This window comes from Vespa velutina, chromosome 2 (assembly GCF_912470025.1).
Source record: "Vespa velutina chromosome 2, iVesVel2.1, whole genome shotgun sequence".
NCBI lineage: Eukaryota > Metazoa > Arthropoda > Insecta > Hymenoptera > Vespidae > Vespa > Vespa velutina.
In genome coordinates, this window is record NC_062189.1 from 6,719,085 (window position 1) to 6,736,755 (window position 17,671).

Consider the following 17,671-nt stretch of genomic DNA (forward strand, 5'->3'; position numbering starts at 1 on the left):
CAGTCGGCTGGCTCTGTTGTACGAACGTTGTATGGAAGTATGTGCGTGCGCGTTGCTTCGACTAGTGGTACACTCATTTTCTTTCCTTTTCTTTACGATCTTTCCTTCCCACTTTTCTCTTAAGATCTTAATTTTTCGAATTTGACGTTCACCAAAAAGAAGGAAAAGGAAGAAACTTTACTGTAGAGAACGTCCAAGAAGATTAACGAGAAAGATGATGAATTCTGTTACGCGTTTGATTGGTTCTCTACAAATAATTAGTTCGTTAGTATAGTATTTCAAGATATTTTCATTGAATGTTTTTCGAAAAGAATCGATCAATAGTTCGGAATGTAAACGCGTTGAATCCGATAATTACGTTGTCCATTAGGTGGTAATTATAATTGAAGTTTTAAGATGAACGAACGTATATCAACATCGAGATATACATATGTATATAAATAAAATACAATTTTCTTTTTTTTTTTTTTTTTTTTTTTTTTTTTTTTTTTTTTTTTTCTTAAAGAATTTATCTAAGTATTGAACAGATAATACAACCTTCGAATTTTAAACTGATTGCAGATCCTTTCAGGGCTTTTCAATAGTTCCATGCCCTATTCTGACATTTATAAAAAATCTCGAACAATCATAACGAAAGTACTTGCGTCCTTGGCCACTTGGTGACAACAATCAAAGACTTTTTGATGATCGCCGTTTATTTGAAAAAGTAGAAAGCGAATGCTGGCACGAAGGACAGAAGGTTACGAAGTAACGAAACGACTTCTATAGATCTTTTCTACGGTCGTAAGTATTATATAAGATAAGAATGTGTTTTTCTTTCAATACTCGTAGCTATACACATTATATATGAGTTTATGTTGTGTGTGAGGAGAGAGAGAGAGAGAGAGAGAGAGAGAAAAAGAGAAATAACCGGTCTATACTATGAACGTGAACGGATGTTACAAAAGCATTTTTCTCTCTCAAAAAAAGAAAAAAAAAGCAAAATGAACAAAATCGAGGGGGGAAATTTAACAATAGTTTCGTTTCTCGACGAAGGCTCACATCGTGTAATGAGAAAAGAAATCTGCATGCAATTTACAGAGGAGATAATTACATAGGTACACGGCAACAGCTGGTCACGATGCAGTACCTTCTACATAGTTGAAAAGATCGATAATGAATATTTCTATGCTTGTGGAGCTTTTAGGTAATTCTATATATTTTCGATATAAAATTGATAGTGATATATTATCAGATACGTTCACGACTAACATGTTCTAATTATTATATATTAACAAGAAACATTATAGTATGTGATTTATTAGGATTTTATATCAACACTTTTTATATTGTAAATAAACTCAGTTAATAATAAGTATCTATAAGTACCTATCTATTATCAATATCTACGTCATTTGTAATGTAGATTTATCGTCGAAACGTTTCATTTGAAACATTTAGATACATGTTAGCCGAAAATTTTTGTTTTTTTGATATACAAACTCGACCGACTTTGTAGACGATTTACGTCGGGCTTAGCGAAAACAAACGTGAAAAACAAAACTAATCACCGAAGGCTCGATAATTTATTCCAACTTAAAGGATCAAAATTGCATGGATCCGAGAATCAAAGGAAACAAAGACCACCTTAAAACGTTTCTCCGATTCTTTTTCTATTCCTTATCTGTCTTCTCTCTTCGTTATTACACCTTGACAAAAAGAATTATAAAACGATTTATAATGATTGCGCTTTGAATAGAATAATTATTTTGCTGGCGTTAAATTCTATTACGTATTTTTCTTAGTAACAATGTTTTAACAACAATAACATCATCACTATCAACAACAAGACATATTATTACGAATTATATATTTTTAAGATAAATTTTATTATCTTTTTACGTTAACAATTATTTCGTCGGATTGAATTATCATATTACTTATAGTACACTTGTTGTGTACATATACATATATCATGTTTTTTTTTTTTTTTTAATTTCATTGACTCAGAGACTGGTATGTATCGGAAACGTGACACGATAAACAAAGGACACAAAAAGCCATGCATCGAGAGAGGGTGGGATAAGTAATTAAAACTCTAAAGTTCACGTACCGGCGTCTGCTCTTTGGTAGACAGATGTTGAAAATCGAGGGTCGAATTAATTGAACGTACCTATTGCCTGCATACTCTCTCTCTCTCTCTCTCTCTCTCTCTTTCTCTTTCTCTCTTTAACTCTTGTTGGCTCTTTTCGTTTCTCTTACTCTCTCTTCGCATTCGGTCCCCATCTTTTGAAGTCACGTGACTTGGAATATAACCAGCTTGTGCTTTCTTCTCCTATCGTCCAGCTTTAGTAGAATACAGACAATGAACAGTATTGTAAGCCCTTCGGATTTCCGCTCTTTATAAAATTCAATAAATATAAGTCATCGTCGTCGTCGTAGCGTCTCGTAGCCATCGTCGTTGTTGTCGTCGTCGTCGTCATCATCGTTATCTCGTTAAAGATCGGGACTAAACTAATAAAATTGAATCGTCCGACAAGTAAACAAAATTGATCACTAATTTTACATATCTCTGAAGAACATATACAATTTTATTGATCGCTTGTAAACAAAAATTTTATATGAAGTATTCAGAGAATATTGTGAAAATCAAATATTTCGAATAATCCTAGACGATTGATGTAAAATTGATTGATGTCTGTAGAGAAAGAGAGTTTGATTCTCGAGAGGAATAAAGTTCCATTTACGCATAACAACTGGGTAGCAATATAAATACGATTTATTAGCATCAATTGAGTTAAATTACGCTTTATTAATTCTACTCTCTTTCCCCCTCCTCCCTCCCTTTTTCTCTCTATTTCTCTCCCTTTCTCTCACTCGTTGTCATATCCCCTTTGTTGATTGATGGACAATGAACGATTAGGTTTTCTTTTTCTCATTCGATCGACATACTTTTCTTGGATATTGCTATAGTGTATCGTTTTTTACAATATCTTGATTTTTTCAGCCATAGCCAATACAATCTCGTAGGATTTTAGAAGAGAGAAAGAGAGTTTGTAATCGGATTAATATCCATAGAAATTTTCGTTGTAACAGAAAGTATTATAAAAGAAAGAAGAATAAATAATTCAAACATTCAATTTTTGTTTGTTTGCTCGAACATTACATTCGTAGTTTAAAAATCCTTATTAATGAAAATGAATGCATATGAAAAAGAATAAATCGGTTTTTCATAGTAATTAAAATTTGAAAAATTACATACACGCACCCGCACAGATATATATATATATATATATATATATATATATATATATATATATATATATATATATATATATATTGAGTTAGTCAATAAGTAATGCCGGAATTTTCAATATTTTATATTTAACAATAAATGGATGCAGTATTGAACATCAAACATTGGATTCAGTATTTTTTATGGAAAATGTCGACTTTATTTATTTATCAATTCAATATATACTACTAATACGGAATAAACAATTGAGTCATTCAAAGCGTGTTTAGATCAACGATAAATCGCATTTACTATAATCTTCAATACAATGTAAGATTAAAGGATTAAATCAGTTGAATGAAATTGTAAACATAACGCAAATGAAACAAAGAGGGAGTGAGCAAAGTTTTTAAATTGATATATTGATTGAGAAATATCTTTGATAACTAAAGTATTAAATTAAATATAATAAAATAATAAATTAAAACTTTATAGATACGTATCATTATGTCCAATTAAAGAACGAAGTAATGTAAAATCAATCAAGTTGAAGTACGAATAATTACTTATAAGAAAAAGTATTTGTCGATATTTGCTGTTCGAAAGAAAAACTATGTAGTCACAGTTTTTCTTCAGCTTGTCGTTCGTGTTTCAACCGACAACGGTACCGTATATATACGAAAATAAATTACGAAGTGTTTCTTAATGAAACCTTTGTACAGACGAACGTCGTGGTAATTTTTCAAGGCTTGTCTCATACTTGTCCTAAGTCGCGACAAGCCAGAAACGAAACGCGAAGAATGACGCGTATCCATTTTATGAGACTCGAGTACAAAATCACTTTAAGTTAAGATTCAATTAAGTATATACTGGAGTTAATGGACTACGATGCTAAGAAAAATTTAAAATAGCTATTTCTTTAATACATAGTAAGTCGATAACATAATTGCTTTTAATATACAAAGGCAACATTGCACATTAAACATGAGTTATAATATTTGTGGTAGTTAAGATATTATTCGAAATATGTGGTATTTACATAGATGTATACATACATAGATACATGTAATAGCAAACTATCATAATTGAAAATAATTTTAATTATATAGAGGAAAGAGCAATCGTTTAATTCTTCTCTTTAAACAGTTGTATTAAGTTCACCATTGCCGTTGAATGGTTGCCATTGAATGAGACGCTGATAAACTATACCTGATTTGGATATAGTTTATAACGGTAACTTGTGCATTCAGCTATATGATACGGATTGAAGGAGAAGTTACAAGAACAGAAGTGATCATCTTCAATTAGAAAGCAGTTCACGAATTAGATTGGGATAAGACCGATCGATTTCGTTTATAGATAAAATCTCAAATATTGCTCGTGCATTAAATTGAGAATTAATTAGATAGATCGTATTGGTCACTTATTAAATTAAATTCTATTGATCAGTCAAAGTACTGAATTTCGAGGAATATCCTAATATTATTATACAGTAAGAGCACCAGTTGCTTACAGAAAGTTGCGAATTATCAAGGGAATGTAATTAAACAAAGAATGTGGATTATTCTGCGCGTATTAAACTCAGGAGTACTTGAAATACCTACCACATGAGTACGCCAACGATGTCGAGAGATCCTGTTTAAAGTATTTAAATCCGTCTTTTCTGAGAACAATTAATTCATGAAATCAAATAGATGAGATTTGTTTATTTATATACTTAATAAAGTTATATATTAATTTATATATATTAATTTAATACATTAATTTAATACATTAATTTAATACTTTAATTTAATATTTATATATAATAATTTAATGAAGATAATCTTATGCTTCAATATATGTCATTAGTTTCGTATTAGTTTCGTAATATTATTTTCCACTAGACAAATCTATTAATATGATCTAATAAGCTTTGAGTTATTATTTTAACCCGATGTGTAAGTTTAAAATAGATTTAGAGTAAGCAACAAAATACATCATACATCTATTTCTCAACTCATAAATAAACCTTCTTGATCAAGTTGTACTTTCGACTTCAACTTGATCTTTTCTTATCTATCATTGATGTATATACCATGTGTACATATATATTCGATAAAAGAAAAAGTCAAGTTAAAATCGTTCGATATCCTGAAAATAAAACTTCGATCGATAAGTTGAACCAGCCTTAGACTTGATTTTCGTAACTCCCTGGAGTATAACGTGTGTACCGTTTTCAGGCGTCCCAAGTGGCTAGTAGTTGTATCATACTCTATACATGAGATTAGAAAATGAAAAGGTTCTATTTTTGACTGTTAACCTAGAATTATGTTGTAACAATTATTCGATCGAATACTATACGATATATACCAAAATAAAAAAATAAAAATTGTTCCACAGCAGGATCTGCGTTATGATACATTGTTTTTTCTTTCGATACTTTATGACTCCATTTTTATAATTTTTTTTTTTTTTTTTTACTTTTTGTATTTTTATCTTTTCTTTTTTCTTTTCACGTGAGCAGATTTTTTTCAAAAGCTCTGTAAAGAATATTTTTCCGAAAAATGTATCGTGCCTCGATCCTTGCTGGAATTTATTCACGAAAATTCTTTCGTACGTCTTTTGTCATACTCATATGAACGAGAAAAGCAAAGAGAAAAAGAAAATAGAAAAAGAAACAGAGAGAGAGAGAGAGAGAGAGAGAGAGAGAGAGAGAGAGAGAGAGAGAGAGAAATGAAGAAAGCACAGTATGTACATTTGCTGTGTTCAAATAGTAGGTTTCTCGATGCATGTAATCCAACATAAGCATAAGTCATTACATCCTACTATTCTATATTTGTATACTTGTTCACATATATCTGGTATATGAGCACACAAACATTCGTATGTACGCATATATACAATATCTTGACGTTTCTGACTTGATTTCTCCGAGCACCCAATCCCTTTCCTCTCTTTTTCTCTTTTCTTTATATCTATTTTTTTTCTCTGTTTCTCGCTCTAAAGACCAGTTCGCGAGTATTCGCAGTGCCTTTTGATTATGCGCCATAGCCGGGAGGCTCGATGTTTAATTTCTTTGTCCATGAGATAGGCCGTGAAATGTGTCGCGGTAGAGAGAGAAAAAAAAAAGAAGAAGAAGAAAAAGAAGAAAAAAAATGAAAGAAAGAAAGAAAAAAGACAAGAGAAGAAGAGAAAAAAAGATAAGAGACAGAGAGAAAAATTTCAACGGGCACAGGTAGGCATATAAACGGCACATGCAAGAAATCCGCGTAGTTCTCCCGCTATATTGCTTTTCTTTGTTATAAAACCATTGCCTGTATTTCTTCTCCTCTCTTCGATTTTCGAAAAACGTCTTTTTTTCCTTTTTTTTTTATTATTTCCCTTTTATCTCCCTTAATGACGAAAGTAGACGGAGAATGGATGGCCTTCGTATTAGTCGTTTCTTCGATATATGTACATGTATATATCACCATTAATACTTCTTCAATATATGTACATGCATGTATCATTAATACTTCTTCAATGTATGTATATACCGTATGACTTTTAATCGTCTATCTTATGTCCTAAATTTGTCAAAAATATTTATGACAATTGATTTTATAAAAATCAATTACCCTTATTATATCTTACCCTTATTATATGTTGAGAATATTCTTTCAAATTTATTATATATTTAATTATTTAGATCAATCGTGATTAATTAATATATGTAATATTTTGATTGATGTGATTTATGGGAAACCTTTCATGATACCATCGTGAATTTGAATCTGTGAAATATATATTTTTAACAAATAAAATGAAATTCGTCTTATAATCAATTATTATTTTGATATTTTTATAGGAGAAAGAAAAAGGACTTTCATCGAAATTATTGTCAGTTTCCAAAGGTTGGCGAAATGATATTAACGTTGAATAGCTCAAACCTGCTTCCGCATACGTAAAGAAATGCTGACAGTGCACAAATGTATCCTAAAGCGTTGTCGCTTACATACATGCATATATAGATGATAAAGAGAGTACACCTGTTCTTTGATTTGTCAGCACTTTGATGGTACAAAAAGCTGTCTATGGGGTTTCCCAATATTGTAGTCTTTCTATTTCTTATTACGTTATTATGTCTCTTTCGCTTTCTCTCTCTCTCTCTCTCTCTCTCTCTCTCTCTCTCTCTCTCTCTCTCTCTCTTTTCTTCATTTCCTTTTTCATCTTCATTTTCTATTCCTTTCCTTTTTTTTCTTTCACCAAATTCCTATTACAAGGAGAAAGAATTCATTTGAAAGAACAATATCGCGATGTTATTGTTCTCTCCCGAAGAAAGTTCTAGTAGATTTTTACTTCTTAGTAAGGTTGTTAATAACAAAAGAAAACTTATTCCTTCTATTTTTGATAAATAATTTCTTTCCAAGAGTTGAAAGGTAGTGCGCCGCTGGTAGAGTTACACTTTTCTCTTTTTCTTTTTTTTTTTTTTTTATCATAAAGAAAAGAAAAAGTTAACCGGTCGAAACGTTGTCCGATAAAATTTTCTCGACAAGAGATTTCATGACAAAAGATTTGATCTTTTCAGTTTGTAAATAAAAGCTCACGAGATTAAGGCTGTTCATCAACTCTCTTGGTTTTATAATGGTTTGCGCCAGCAATGAATCCAACCGTAATTCTTGACCTATTTCGATGAACAAGATCTCATCTATCCTATAATATTTGTATAAAAGAATTTCGTTAAAAATTTAATTTACACATTATTATAATTCAATTAGGATTAATAAGGAACAACAGAAATGGTAGATAAACAAAACAACATATATTTAATTCGTCATAGAGTTTACTTGTCGCATTGTTCATAAGTATATAATCATTTCGAACCTAAAACTCTGCGTATAAATATTATCGACATAGGATTTCTCATTGGACTTTTGTTATAACCGTAGTCTCACGTGTAGCTCGACATCGGTATAGCTCCTTCACGCTTAGCTTTCTGATTAAAATCGAATAATTTATCGTTTTATTAATTTCTCGATTTCGAAGAAAATTATCGATAAAGTTGATGAAGAGAAAAGGCTAGTTGATGTGTGTTTCATCGAAGGATTTCTGATTTTCTTTTTTTTGTTTTTTTTTTTTCTTTTCTTTTCCATTGTTCTCTTTTCTTTAAAAAAGTGTTTATATGTTGTTGCAAATTCCAAGTTCTGTAATCGCAGCTTGAATGTGAGCGTTTAAGGATTCCTTTGCATCTATGTCACTGTGTTGATAGCCATTCAGAAAATAACAGGTCCCAGATGTGTTTGCTGGCATTTCCTTCGGTAAATTATTCTTGGTCCGCGGTTCCAAAATGAATCCTGATGTCTTAATTAAGTGTCTAAAATTAGATAACATAATTTATAGAAAAGTTAGACGAGATTGACTAATCTAATGTAAAATTTGTTATATCGCGAAAGTACATCAATGCTAAAGAGATATTTTTCTTCGTTATACATACAGATACGTCATGGGGCTGACATTAACTCGTAATGGCTCGCTCGTAGATTCAAATTTGTTGGCCAGCGTTACATTGTGCCCGAAGAGACAATACCTCGGCATTTTTTTACCTACTACTCCAGCCAATACCATTCCGGTATGAATACCAATACGCATCTGAAAAATAATAACTATAATAATATTTTCGAAATAAGCTATTGGAGCGATTTCATGAATATCCGAAGAGAGTTAACGTTCGATGAGATAAGAAAATATGGAAGAAAAGTATAAAAATAAAATTCGCGAAGCTTCTTTTAAAAGTTAATTTTAATGTATAAATCTTTTCTTTTTCTTTGCCGTATCGCAGCAGTAGTCCGTTATCAACGCGAATAAGGGATACTTTATAATGGGAAAAGTTTTAATAGTCTTCAAGAAGGAAATAATAAACAATAGTTGGATGATATTGTCAGGTAGGTTAATAGTAATAAAAAATATTATTGATCTCTACACGCATCAATATTATCATCTATCATGATGAGTTTTGTATTCAATCTTTCTAGCAAAATGAATAATTTATTACACTTCTTTTATTTTGAAAATATAGCAAATGAATTGAATAATTTATCAATAAATAAGCATTATTATTACCTTGATAGGTTTTCCCTCGTGCGTTAAATGTTGAGTACACGTTTGTATCATTTTTAAGCCCATCCAAGCGATTTGTTGTGCATGAGTATTTGTATTTCGATGCAAACCACACGCCACGCAATAAGCATCGCCTATTGTTTCTACCTAATACCGGAATAAGTTAAAAATTACAAAAAGTTTTTCGTACATATCACGTTTCGATGGATCACAGTTATTAAAGATTAATTATAAATAATAACACACCTTGTATACGTCCAATTGTCCGCAAAATATATCAAATTGTTCGTAAAGATTTTGAAGCATATTTACGACCATCATCGGAGTTGCTGTCGAACATATTGCTGTGAATCCGACGATATCGCTGAAAAGCATCGTCACATCCGAATACATTTTTGCTTCAATCGTTTCACCTACAAAAGAAAAATAATATTCCAAGTTATATGTATCTTAATCATGTAAAGATCTTATTTTTCCTACGTCTTTACTATCAGCCCTTAAAATTGCTCTCTGACTTATCATAAATCGGCAATGAAACGACCTTATGATATTTTTTTCATAAGAGTCATTTCGTAATTCAGAAAATTGATGACCAATATAATTTTTTTATTCCTAGATACGATGATATTTTTTTGCAAAATAACTTATCATCAAAATAAATTTATTTTTATTTAAACATTTTTCTAAGTTAAAGATCTCTACCTTACCAATATCCGTGACTTACCCAACCATAGACGCTTTGCTATATCCGGTGGAAATATAAGATGAAGCAGACTAACGTTCTTTTCTCTTTCAACATCGACCGCTCTGTTAGCTTCCTCTATGGAGCTTTTTAATTTATCCATACGTCTTCTCAAGCCATCCTACAAGGAAATACATTTATTTCTTTAATTTATTTTATATAGTATTTTCTTACCAATATCCGATATTTAAGATACATGAAATACAATCATAATTTATGTCCGTTTCGCTATATATTTTATGACTCTAGGTAACATACTACTTGTCAGTAAACACAGATGCACTAGCCATTAAAATGGCTGTGTGAGAGAGTAAATAAGATTAAAGAATATATATATATATATATATATATATATATATATATATATATATATATATTGATTTACTCCTTTCACATTTCACAGTGCATTATTACTACGAGAAGGTACATAAACTTATTTTGTTAGCGTTTCTTAACGTCTTAATATCGACCATTGAACGGATATTATTCTTCTTATGAACTCGTTTCAATGTTCAGTACGATTTTATTTGTTGACAAAATAAAAACGTGATTTGTTACCTGAGCTCTTGCTTGTTCGCCCACTAAGATAACGTCTCTCGTAGCATCATGGAGTGGTATATCAGAAATAAAGAGACCTCTTCCTGTGAGACCGTCTAATCCATTAAGAAACGGCGAACTCACGAATAAAATTGAATCTGATTCCGGACAATGAACCATTTGGCCCTTCATTTCCAAACCCTAAAAATAGATTTTAAAGTAGATAATAGTTGATTAATATTATTCATTCTTTAGCTCGTTATGTTTTATAATAATTATTTAGTAGGATCTTGTGGAATTAGTACAGGATTGGAATCGATCAGGGATGTATTCAAACTATTCGAATTGTGGTTACGAATTACGAGATTGTACAGTTTGATATTGTCTACAGAGGAACATACGTGGTATAATATAGAACTATCAACGATATCCACCTTGATGTCTATATTTATCTAACATAGTATGTTATTAACATAGTATGTTAATTATTTACTAACGCTCTTTATTAAACAATATATCAATAAATTATGTTACATTTTCTACAAACCGTAAAAGTAACGAGATGAATTCGTTAGATGTTAATACCGTAATTTATCTGGATTATTTGAAATATATTATTAACGATGGATGAAACAAAGTAAAAGTTTTCTAAACTCATAGGGGATTTATATACCTCAGCAGGATATTTCTCAGCGCCGTGTGGCCTTTGTAACGTTAGAACAAATGGCGTGTTCGCGCGCTTCAGAATCTCTTGAAAGGTCAAAGTAATCCCGTGTGGTCGAGTGAACACAAAGTACGTCGATATTCCCCTTCCAAGGCGATCCAAATAATGACCGAAGATTTTCATAAAGCCGACACCCAATTGGACGAACTCGAAGTTTTTATCGACGACGAAGTGCCATGGGAAAGCTTTGCAAAAGCTTGCCACCCCCAAGCGAAGGTCCCTGGCTTCAGTGGAGAGTGGACAGAAATAATGTGGCGCGACTATGTCGGAATCGTCGTCGATTCGATCACTATAACGTTCTGGCGTGATGCGATATCTGAAAGATAACTCGACCGTTAGCGAATCTTATATCCTACTCTTTAAAAGCTATTTCGATCCATCTAAAAGAACTTGGATCTTTTTGACAATCACTCTACCAGAGAAAATTTCTTCAAAGGGCAAGTGATAGATAGATAGATGGATAGATAGACAGAGGAGACAAAAGATATATTTTTTGAAAAACTTATTTTTTCACCGTAGCTATGATTTTTTTTCGTAAAATTATTCTTATTATTACTCGCAAATGAATAGTTTTATCATCGATTTAAACGATCGAAAACAATGTTACGAACATTGGGTGTTATATTATTAGTCATACGTAACGTTTGTCGAATTTGTCAAACTTTCCAACTCGTACATACATACTAACTGTACTTCCGGGAACTATAATTTTCACAGATTCATGTCTGACCTTGCATTTCGTATTCCACACACTCATTCGATAATGAAACCTCCTAGACGATGTTATAATCGATAACGTGTTTTCATTGCTGAAGAAGTAATGGTCTAAGTGCTAATATATTCGATTAGTAAGGAACAAACTTACGATCGAAGGATAACTTTTTCTTTGTTTTTTTCTTGTTGTTTCTTTCGAATAATATTATTAACTTTATTGCTATTATTAACATTTTCAAAAAAAAATTTCTACGTGGAGAATTTAATCAATGTTGCAGAGATATCATTCGTACTTCATTCGCAAATAGGTGGCATACATACTCGAAAATGGAGAATCGACTTTTGTATTTTATCCTCTGTCAAATATTTGCAATGCACCATTGATCAATATTTATTTATATTCGAATCAGGAAAAAAAAAAAAGGAAAATAAATCACAATTGTCGGTAAATTTTAAAGTTTCTTTCATTACATCTATGAATTATATTTCCTAAACGAGTTTCACTGATATCGGTATATGATTGACGCGACAAACGAATAATACGTATGAATTCCCTGAAACTACTCAAGTTATAACCACGATAAAGACATGCAGAATATCTTAGTAGAGAAATCGATATTTCAGAATTTCAATTCTGCGTCTTAAGTTTATCGATAAAGAATTTCACATAAATTTTGTCCTATATAAATTCTTTTTTCTTCGTTTAGGATTTAACTAAATAAAACAAAAGAAAGAATCAAACATATATATATATATATATATATATATATATATATATATATATATATAAATATATATAAAATTTCTTAAACTCTACGGTAACGAATTAAAATCATAAAATGAATTGTAATCGAAGTTTCGATGATAATTACCTAAAAAATTTGGAATTATAAGGATCGGGCAATATGTACACATCAGCTTTGTCGTTATAAAACTGTCTGGCGATGCCCTTGAGGCTGCCAACGAGAAGATAGGCGACGGACGGGTAATCGGTCGTGAAATGTAACTCCAACGCTTCCGGTGTCGCGATGCACACGAACTCGGCCTCGTTATCCGAGCCGGACTGATGTTGAACGACGTCGTTGACGCCGTCGAGAGTCGTCAGGAAGGCTGTCAGATCATTTCCAAGGCATCGAAAAGCCCGCCCAAGAAGGCCGACGCATGCAGTAGTGATCAATTCTTGTCCTAGCTCGTCGAGAAACGCTTCGACGTCAACTTCTAAAAAATAAAAAAAATGTAATGTTTTTTCTCTTTCTCTCTCTCTCTCTCTCTCTCTTTCTCTCTCTATTTCTCTCTCTATTTGTCTTTTTCGTTTTGACTTTTTTCTTATACGACATAAGCCGTCGCTTAGAGTTTACTTTATTGACAGTACGTGCCTATAACTATATTCTCTAAAGCGACTTCAATGTTATGTATATTTCAAACGGATATCCGGTTTATCACATATCTTTCGTTCGATTGTCTTGGACGTTTAAAGAAGCAACCTCTTTCTTTTTTGTGTAAAGCCAAAGACTGTATCTGTAAGTAGAATTTAATCTGCATATAAATATTACCTGTCGATACCCGAGAAAAGCTATAAACCAATCGATTCATATGGTAATACACGTACGATATTAGATAGTTTCAGAAGAAAGAAAATTTTTCGATCCCGAGGATTTTTCCAAGAAGCCGAGAAACCAACTTATAATACTTCTTTTAAGCCAACTGGACGCTTATATTATCAAGAATAAGATACGTTCGTATTTAATGTTGAATACTTGCTATATTTCTTAGAAAGTTAACGTTTATTCTGATAATAAATATGAGAAGTTTCGTTTTTATTCCGAAGTCATTCAGCAACGATCTTCACACGATCGTTAAATAAGCGATGGAGAAAAAAAACGAGAAAGAAGAAGAAGAAGAAGAAGAAGAAGAGGAAGAAGAAGAAGAAGAAGAAGAAGAAGAGAGAGATAGAAGAAACTCTCATCTTCGGTCTTCCTATTCTTTACCCCTTTTAAGGCCAGTACTTGCAGATCCCTCATGAGATTCCGAAAATAGATACGACCAAAGTCTTTTAACCGATGGCTTCGTTACTATATTATTTTACATTACATGCGCGCGAGAAAACTCGATAATCGATAACGGCCAACGTAATACATGATAACATGCACCAAGAATGACCATCCATCTGGAATATCTCGTGATGAGGGCCCATCAAATCGTACGGTAAAACTTTAACGAAAATTTTTCAAGTAGAACTCTTTTTACTTGTCTTTTCCTCTCTTTCTTTCATTCATTTATTCTTTCTTTCTTTCTTTCATTTCTTATTATTTTTAAATTGATGAATATGCACAATTTCATCCGACAAAAGAAAAATTATTTTATTGTATGTTCATTCGATGTCAATCGAACAATCAGCTGTTACGATAAGATTGCAGAAAGATTGTTATAATAAGATGTAAGAAAGACTGCAGAAAGAAAAGTAATAGAGGAATAAAGTGAACGTTTACATGAGCATTTACAAAGATCTATCCTTTTTTCTTTACCTGCCTCTAACAATTTTGTCATAATCGTAATACTACTGTACGATACGTGTTTTTTTCCAGATGGTAACTCTGACGATCGAATCTCACGATAAATCTGGAAATTCAGCCATCAAAAGAGATGCACGCTCAATATCACTGTCGTACATCGTTGAGAGGATCGATTCGTTTTCAAATCGATATTCAATGTGATCGACACAAATCGTCGAAGAAGAAAATGACGTTTGGATTACACTTTTATTTTTTTGTTATTGCGATATCCGTTTCACATTCCTGTGATATTAAATACGATGAATAATAATGTTGCGAATTACGAGAGGTCGAATATGAGTAATAATTACGAGCTTTCGAGAACGCATAAAAATATTAAAGTTAAATTAAAGAAAAATTAAATTCATACCATCCGACGAAGTTACTTTCTCTCTTTTTTTTTTCTCTTTCTCTGTAACGATATATTTCAAAGTATGCATATACATACATATGTAAGTATGTAAATTTGAAATATCAGTTTAAGCATAGTACGAATTTCAGATTTCGAACGAACATTTTTCTTATTATTATGCAAATTAAAATCAGTATGCCATCTCTATCGCGTTTTATATTCTCTGTAGCAGTACATTCAAATCCTCTAACGATATAATCTTTGATTTATCATTTTAGTTTGGTCAGCTCTCGAGAGAAAACCATAGTGTAAAAGCAATCTGCTTCTTAGGAAAAATTCATACGAGTGAATATCAGTTCATCGCATTAGCAAATATCTATAGTTCAAAATTTCTTTTTCTTATTATATTCTTTTATTCGTTAAAACAAAATCATTTGAAGCGATTCTATATTAACACATGCGTCTTTGATAAAAAAAAAAAAAAAGCAGGATTAAAGTTTTGAGAGAACTTGCGTCACGTCGTGGCAGGAAGTTCCGTTTCCGCTCGAGAAACTACGCAGAGTGCTTCCGCAGTACGAACTACTTGTTCCCGTCGTGTTTACAAATATCAACTGATCACGACACCGTAAATAACGCTGAAATATTATTTGCGAAAAATCTCGAGAACACTTCTTACAAAAGATAATTCATTTTTAAAGATCTTTTTCATTGACCAAAATATGAAATAGAACGAACGTACAACTAGCAAACTTGTTTTTGACGAATAACAACAACTTTTTCGTTTTCTCAAATCTATTATAAGCGAATGAGGATATAAAAATGATGCAAATTGGTTTCTAAAATTTTTTCTTTTTCAATAAAGCGATTAATAAATTAATTCTAAGATTTATCGATAGTTAGTTTTTTAATGAAACGTAAACAATTTTATCCGTCAAAGCATATTTTCCTTGACGTAATGTTTATATACATTGGAAATAGTGCAATATCTATCACAGTTACGTGCCATTGGTAAGTTTATCGTCAGTGTCTCTCGAAATACCGTCGGTTTTGCTAAGAGCTGCTTATAAAGCATCGTACCATGTTACTAGTTTAACGAACCATTACGTTCTACTACACGAAAGATAAATTTCCTTGTTGGCTGCAATGGCGAATGTGCACAGAGACTTTACGCCTTAAAATCAGAGATGTTTAAAGATTTTACGAGGTAAATTTCTTATACTAGAATTATAATCCTCCTACCTCTCTACTCTTCATCGATATTGGTAACCAATGTTAAATTCTGATTGCCAAAGACAAATCTGTGTACATTACTGTTTGCTGGATATCGAGTGACCAATTCAAATCAACCGGCTGATTAATGGGACGTTCCTGGAGTAGCGTTTAATTGTAACCATAGTACTTGACGGTCCAGTGCAAATTAGGTTAACATACTCTCCAAGATGAAGGTTTGAGTAAAATCCACCATCGATAGACAGGTTCCATGTCAATCTCCGATATATGTCCTTTGATCGTATCTATCTACTCTACTTGTCCACTTGTCCATCTCCCTAGTCTTCTCTCTCTCTCTCTCTCTCTCTTTTCTCTCTGTTTCATCCGACCTCCGAAATCAGATCGTTCGAAGAGTTTTGTTCATGCAACGTTTACTTTCAAGAGGGTAGATTGTAATAAAACTCTTTCAAATCGACTTTCAAGTTTTGATCTACGATGATCAACAAGCAGAACTAACAATTACTACGTCGAATTAGATATAGATTTACACATGGATTTAATGATTCGAAAAAAGACAGATTGATTTTCTAGTTAAAATGATTTCATATGTTGAATTTATTGCGAGAAATATTTTAGATAACATGAAAACGAAATTTTCTTCAGTGAATATTCAATGCTACATTGTATTTAAAATGGTAAAATTTTAAAAGGAATGATATTAGATTTTCAGAACTATTCTTCATGCATGAGAGATTAAATACAAACGTATTGAGTATTTAATTTCAATTAACTATGAATTAAATTGAAAAGTAAGATTTTAAATTAATTTAATTTTAGGATTAATATTTGCGGTACCGTGTTTGTTAAAAATATAATAAATTGGAAAAATTCTATATGGTAATAAAATAATGTAGGTAACTTTTTTTTATTCTTTTCCCTTTTTTTTTTTTTAATACGATTAACTAAAGAGAGAAGAACGTTCGAACGTTCGAATAAATATTCTGAATAGATTTTAATTAATTTCTGTAAATCTTCTCTCTCGCAAGAATCCGTTATTACTGAAAGTTACTAAGAATTATAGACACTTCATATTCTCGTTAACGATTTTCAAGGTACAATAGATAAGATCGACTTTTATCTTTTAGTCTTAACCTTGTAAAGTTAAAACAAGTTTTCTTAAGGAGTCATTCGCGACGTACTCACGAAAATCTCAATGACAATAAATTTTACAGCGTTTGTCACTAGTCAGAAAAATCGTCCAATTGACATCGTTTTTGGATGGCGCCAGTAATGTCGTTAACATTATTCCGAATACGAGCTATGACTCATATAGAACTTCGAGAGTTATTTCACTATTTACGTGGAAAATCACATTTCTATGAACGTCAAATTTTTTTTATATAAAATATATATCTATGTATTCTTATAGGAATATGAATGAATCAATCTAAAAGAATCAATTACTACGACCAATAAATACATTCGTAGAAACCAATAAATAAAGCGTGATCATATTGTACATTAGTATTTGTTTTTTTTTGTTCGGCGT

General features: G+C 31.6%; 1 protein-coding gene and 1 long non-coding RNA gene across 7 annotated transcripts in view; one reads left to right on the forward strand and one right to left on the reverse strand.

Annotated features, from left to right (window-relative positions):
* The first annotated feature begins 40 nt into the window (after positions 1-40).
* LOC124957680 lies at positions 41-15,964 on the forward strand. 6 transcript variants are annotated; one of them, XR_007103715.1, is made up of 5 exons: positions 41-264; positions 562-783; positions 13,379-13,744; positions 13,819-14,214; positions 14,595-15,964. It is a non-coding gene; the product is annotated as an uncharacterized LOC124957680 (long non-coding RNA). The 6 variants fall into 6 exon arrangements; XR_007103711.1 differs by having other exon boundaries at positions 41-432; positions 13,379-14,214; XR_007103713.1 differs by having other exon boundaries at positions 41-373; positions 13,379-14,214.
* The window catches only part of LOC124957667 (head-specific guanylate cyclase), a 28,072-nt gene continuing 18,376 nt past the window's right edge, over positions 7,976-17,671 (reverse strand). Inside the window, exons 4-11 of the mRNA XM_047514797.1 lie at positions 12,882-13,227; positions 11,245-11,611; positions 10,593-10,772; positions 10,017-10,155; positions 9,539-9,705; positions 9,296-9,439; positions 8,670-8,824; positions 7,976-8,549 (exon numbers count right to left, since the gene is read on the reverse strand). Of these exons, the coding sequence (XP_047370753.1) occupies positions 8,354-8,549; positions 8,670-8,824; positions 9,296-9,439; positions 9,539-9,705; positions 10,017-10,155; positions 10,593-10,772; positions 11,245-11,611; positions 12,882-13,227 (1,694 nt within the window). The 3' untranslated portion in view covers positions 7,976-8,353. The remainder of the gene's footprint in view (positions 8,550-8,669; positions 8,825-9,295; positions 9,440-9,538; positions 9,706-10,016; positions 10,156-10,592; positions 10,773-11,244; positions 11,612-12,881; positions 13,228-17,671) is intronic.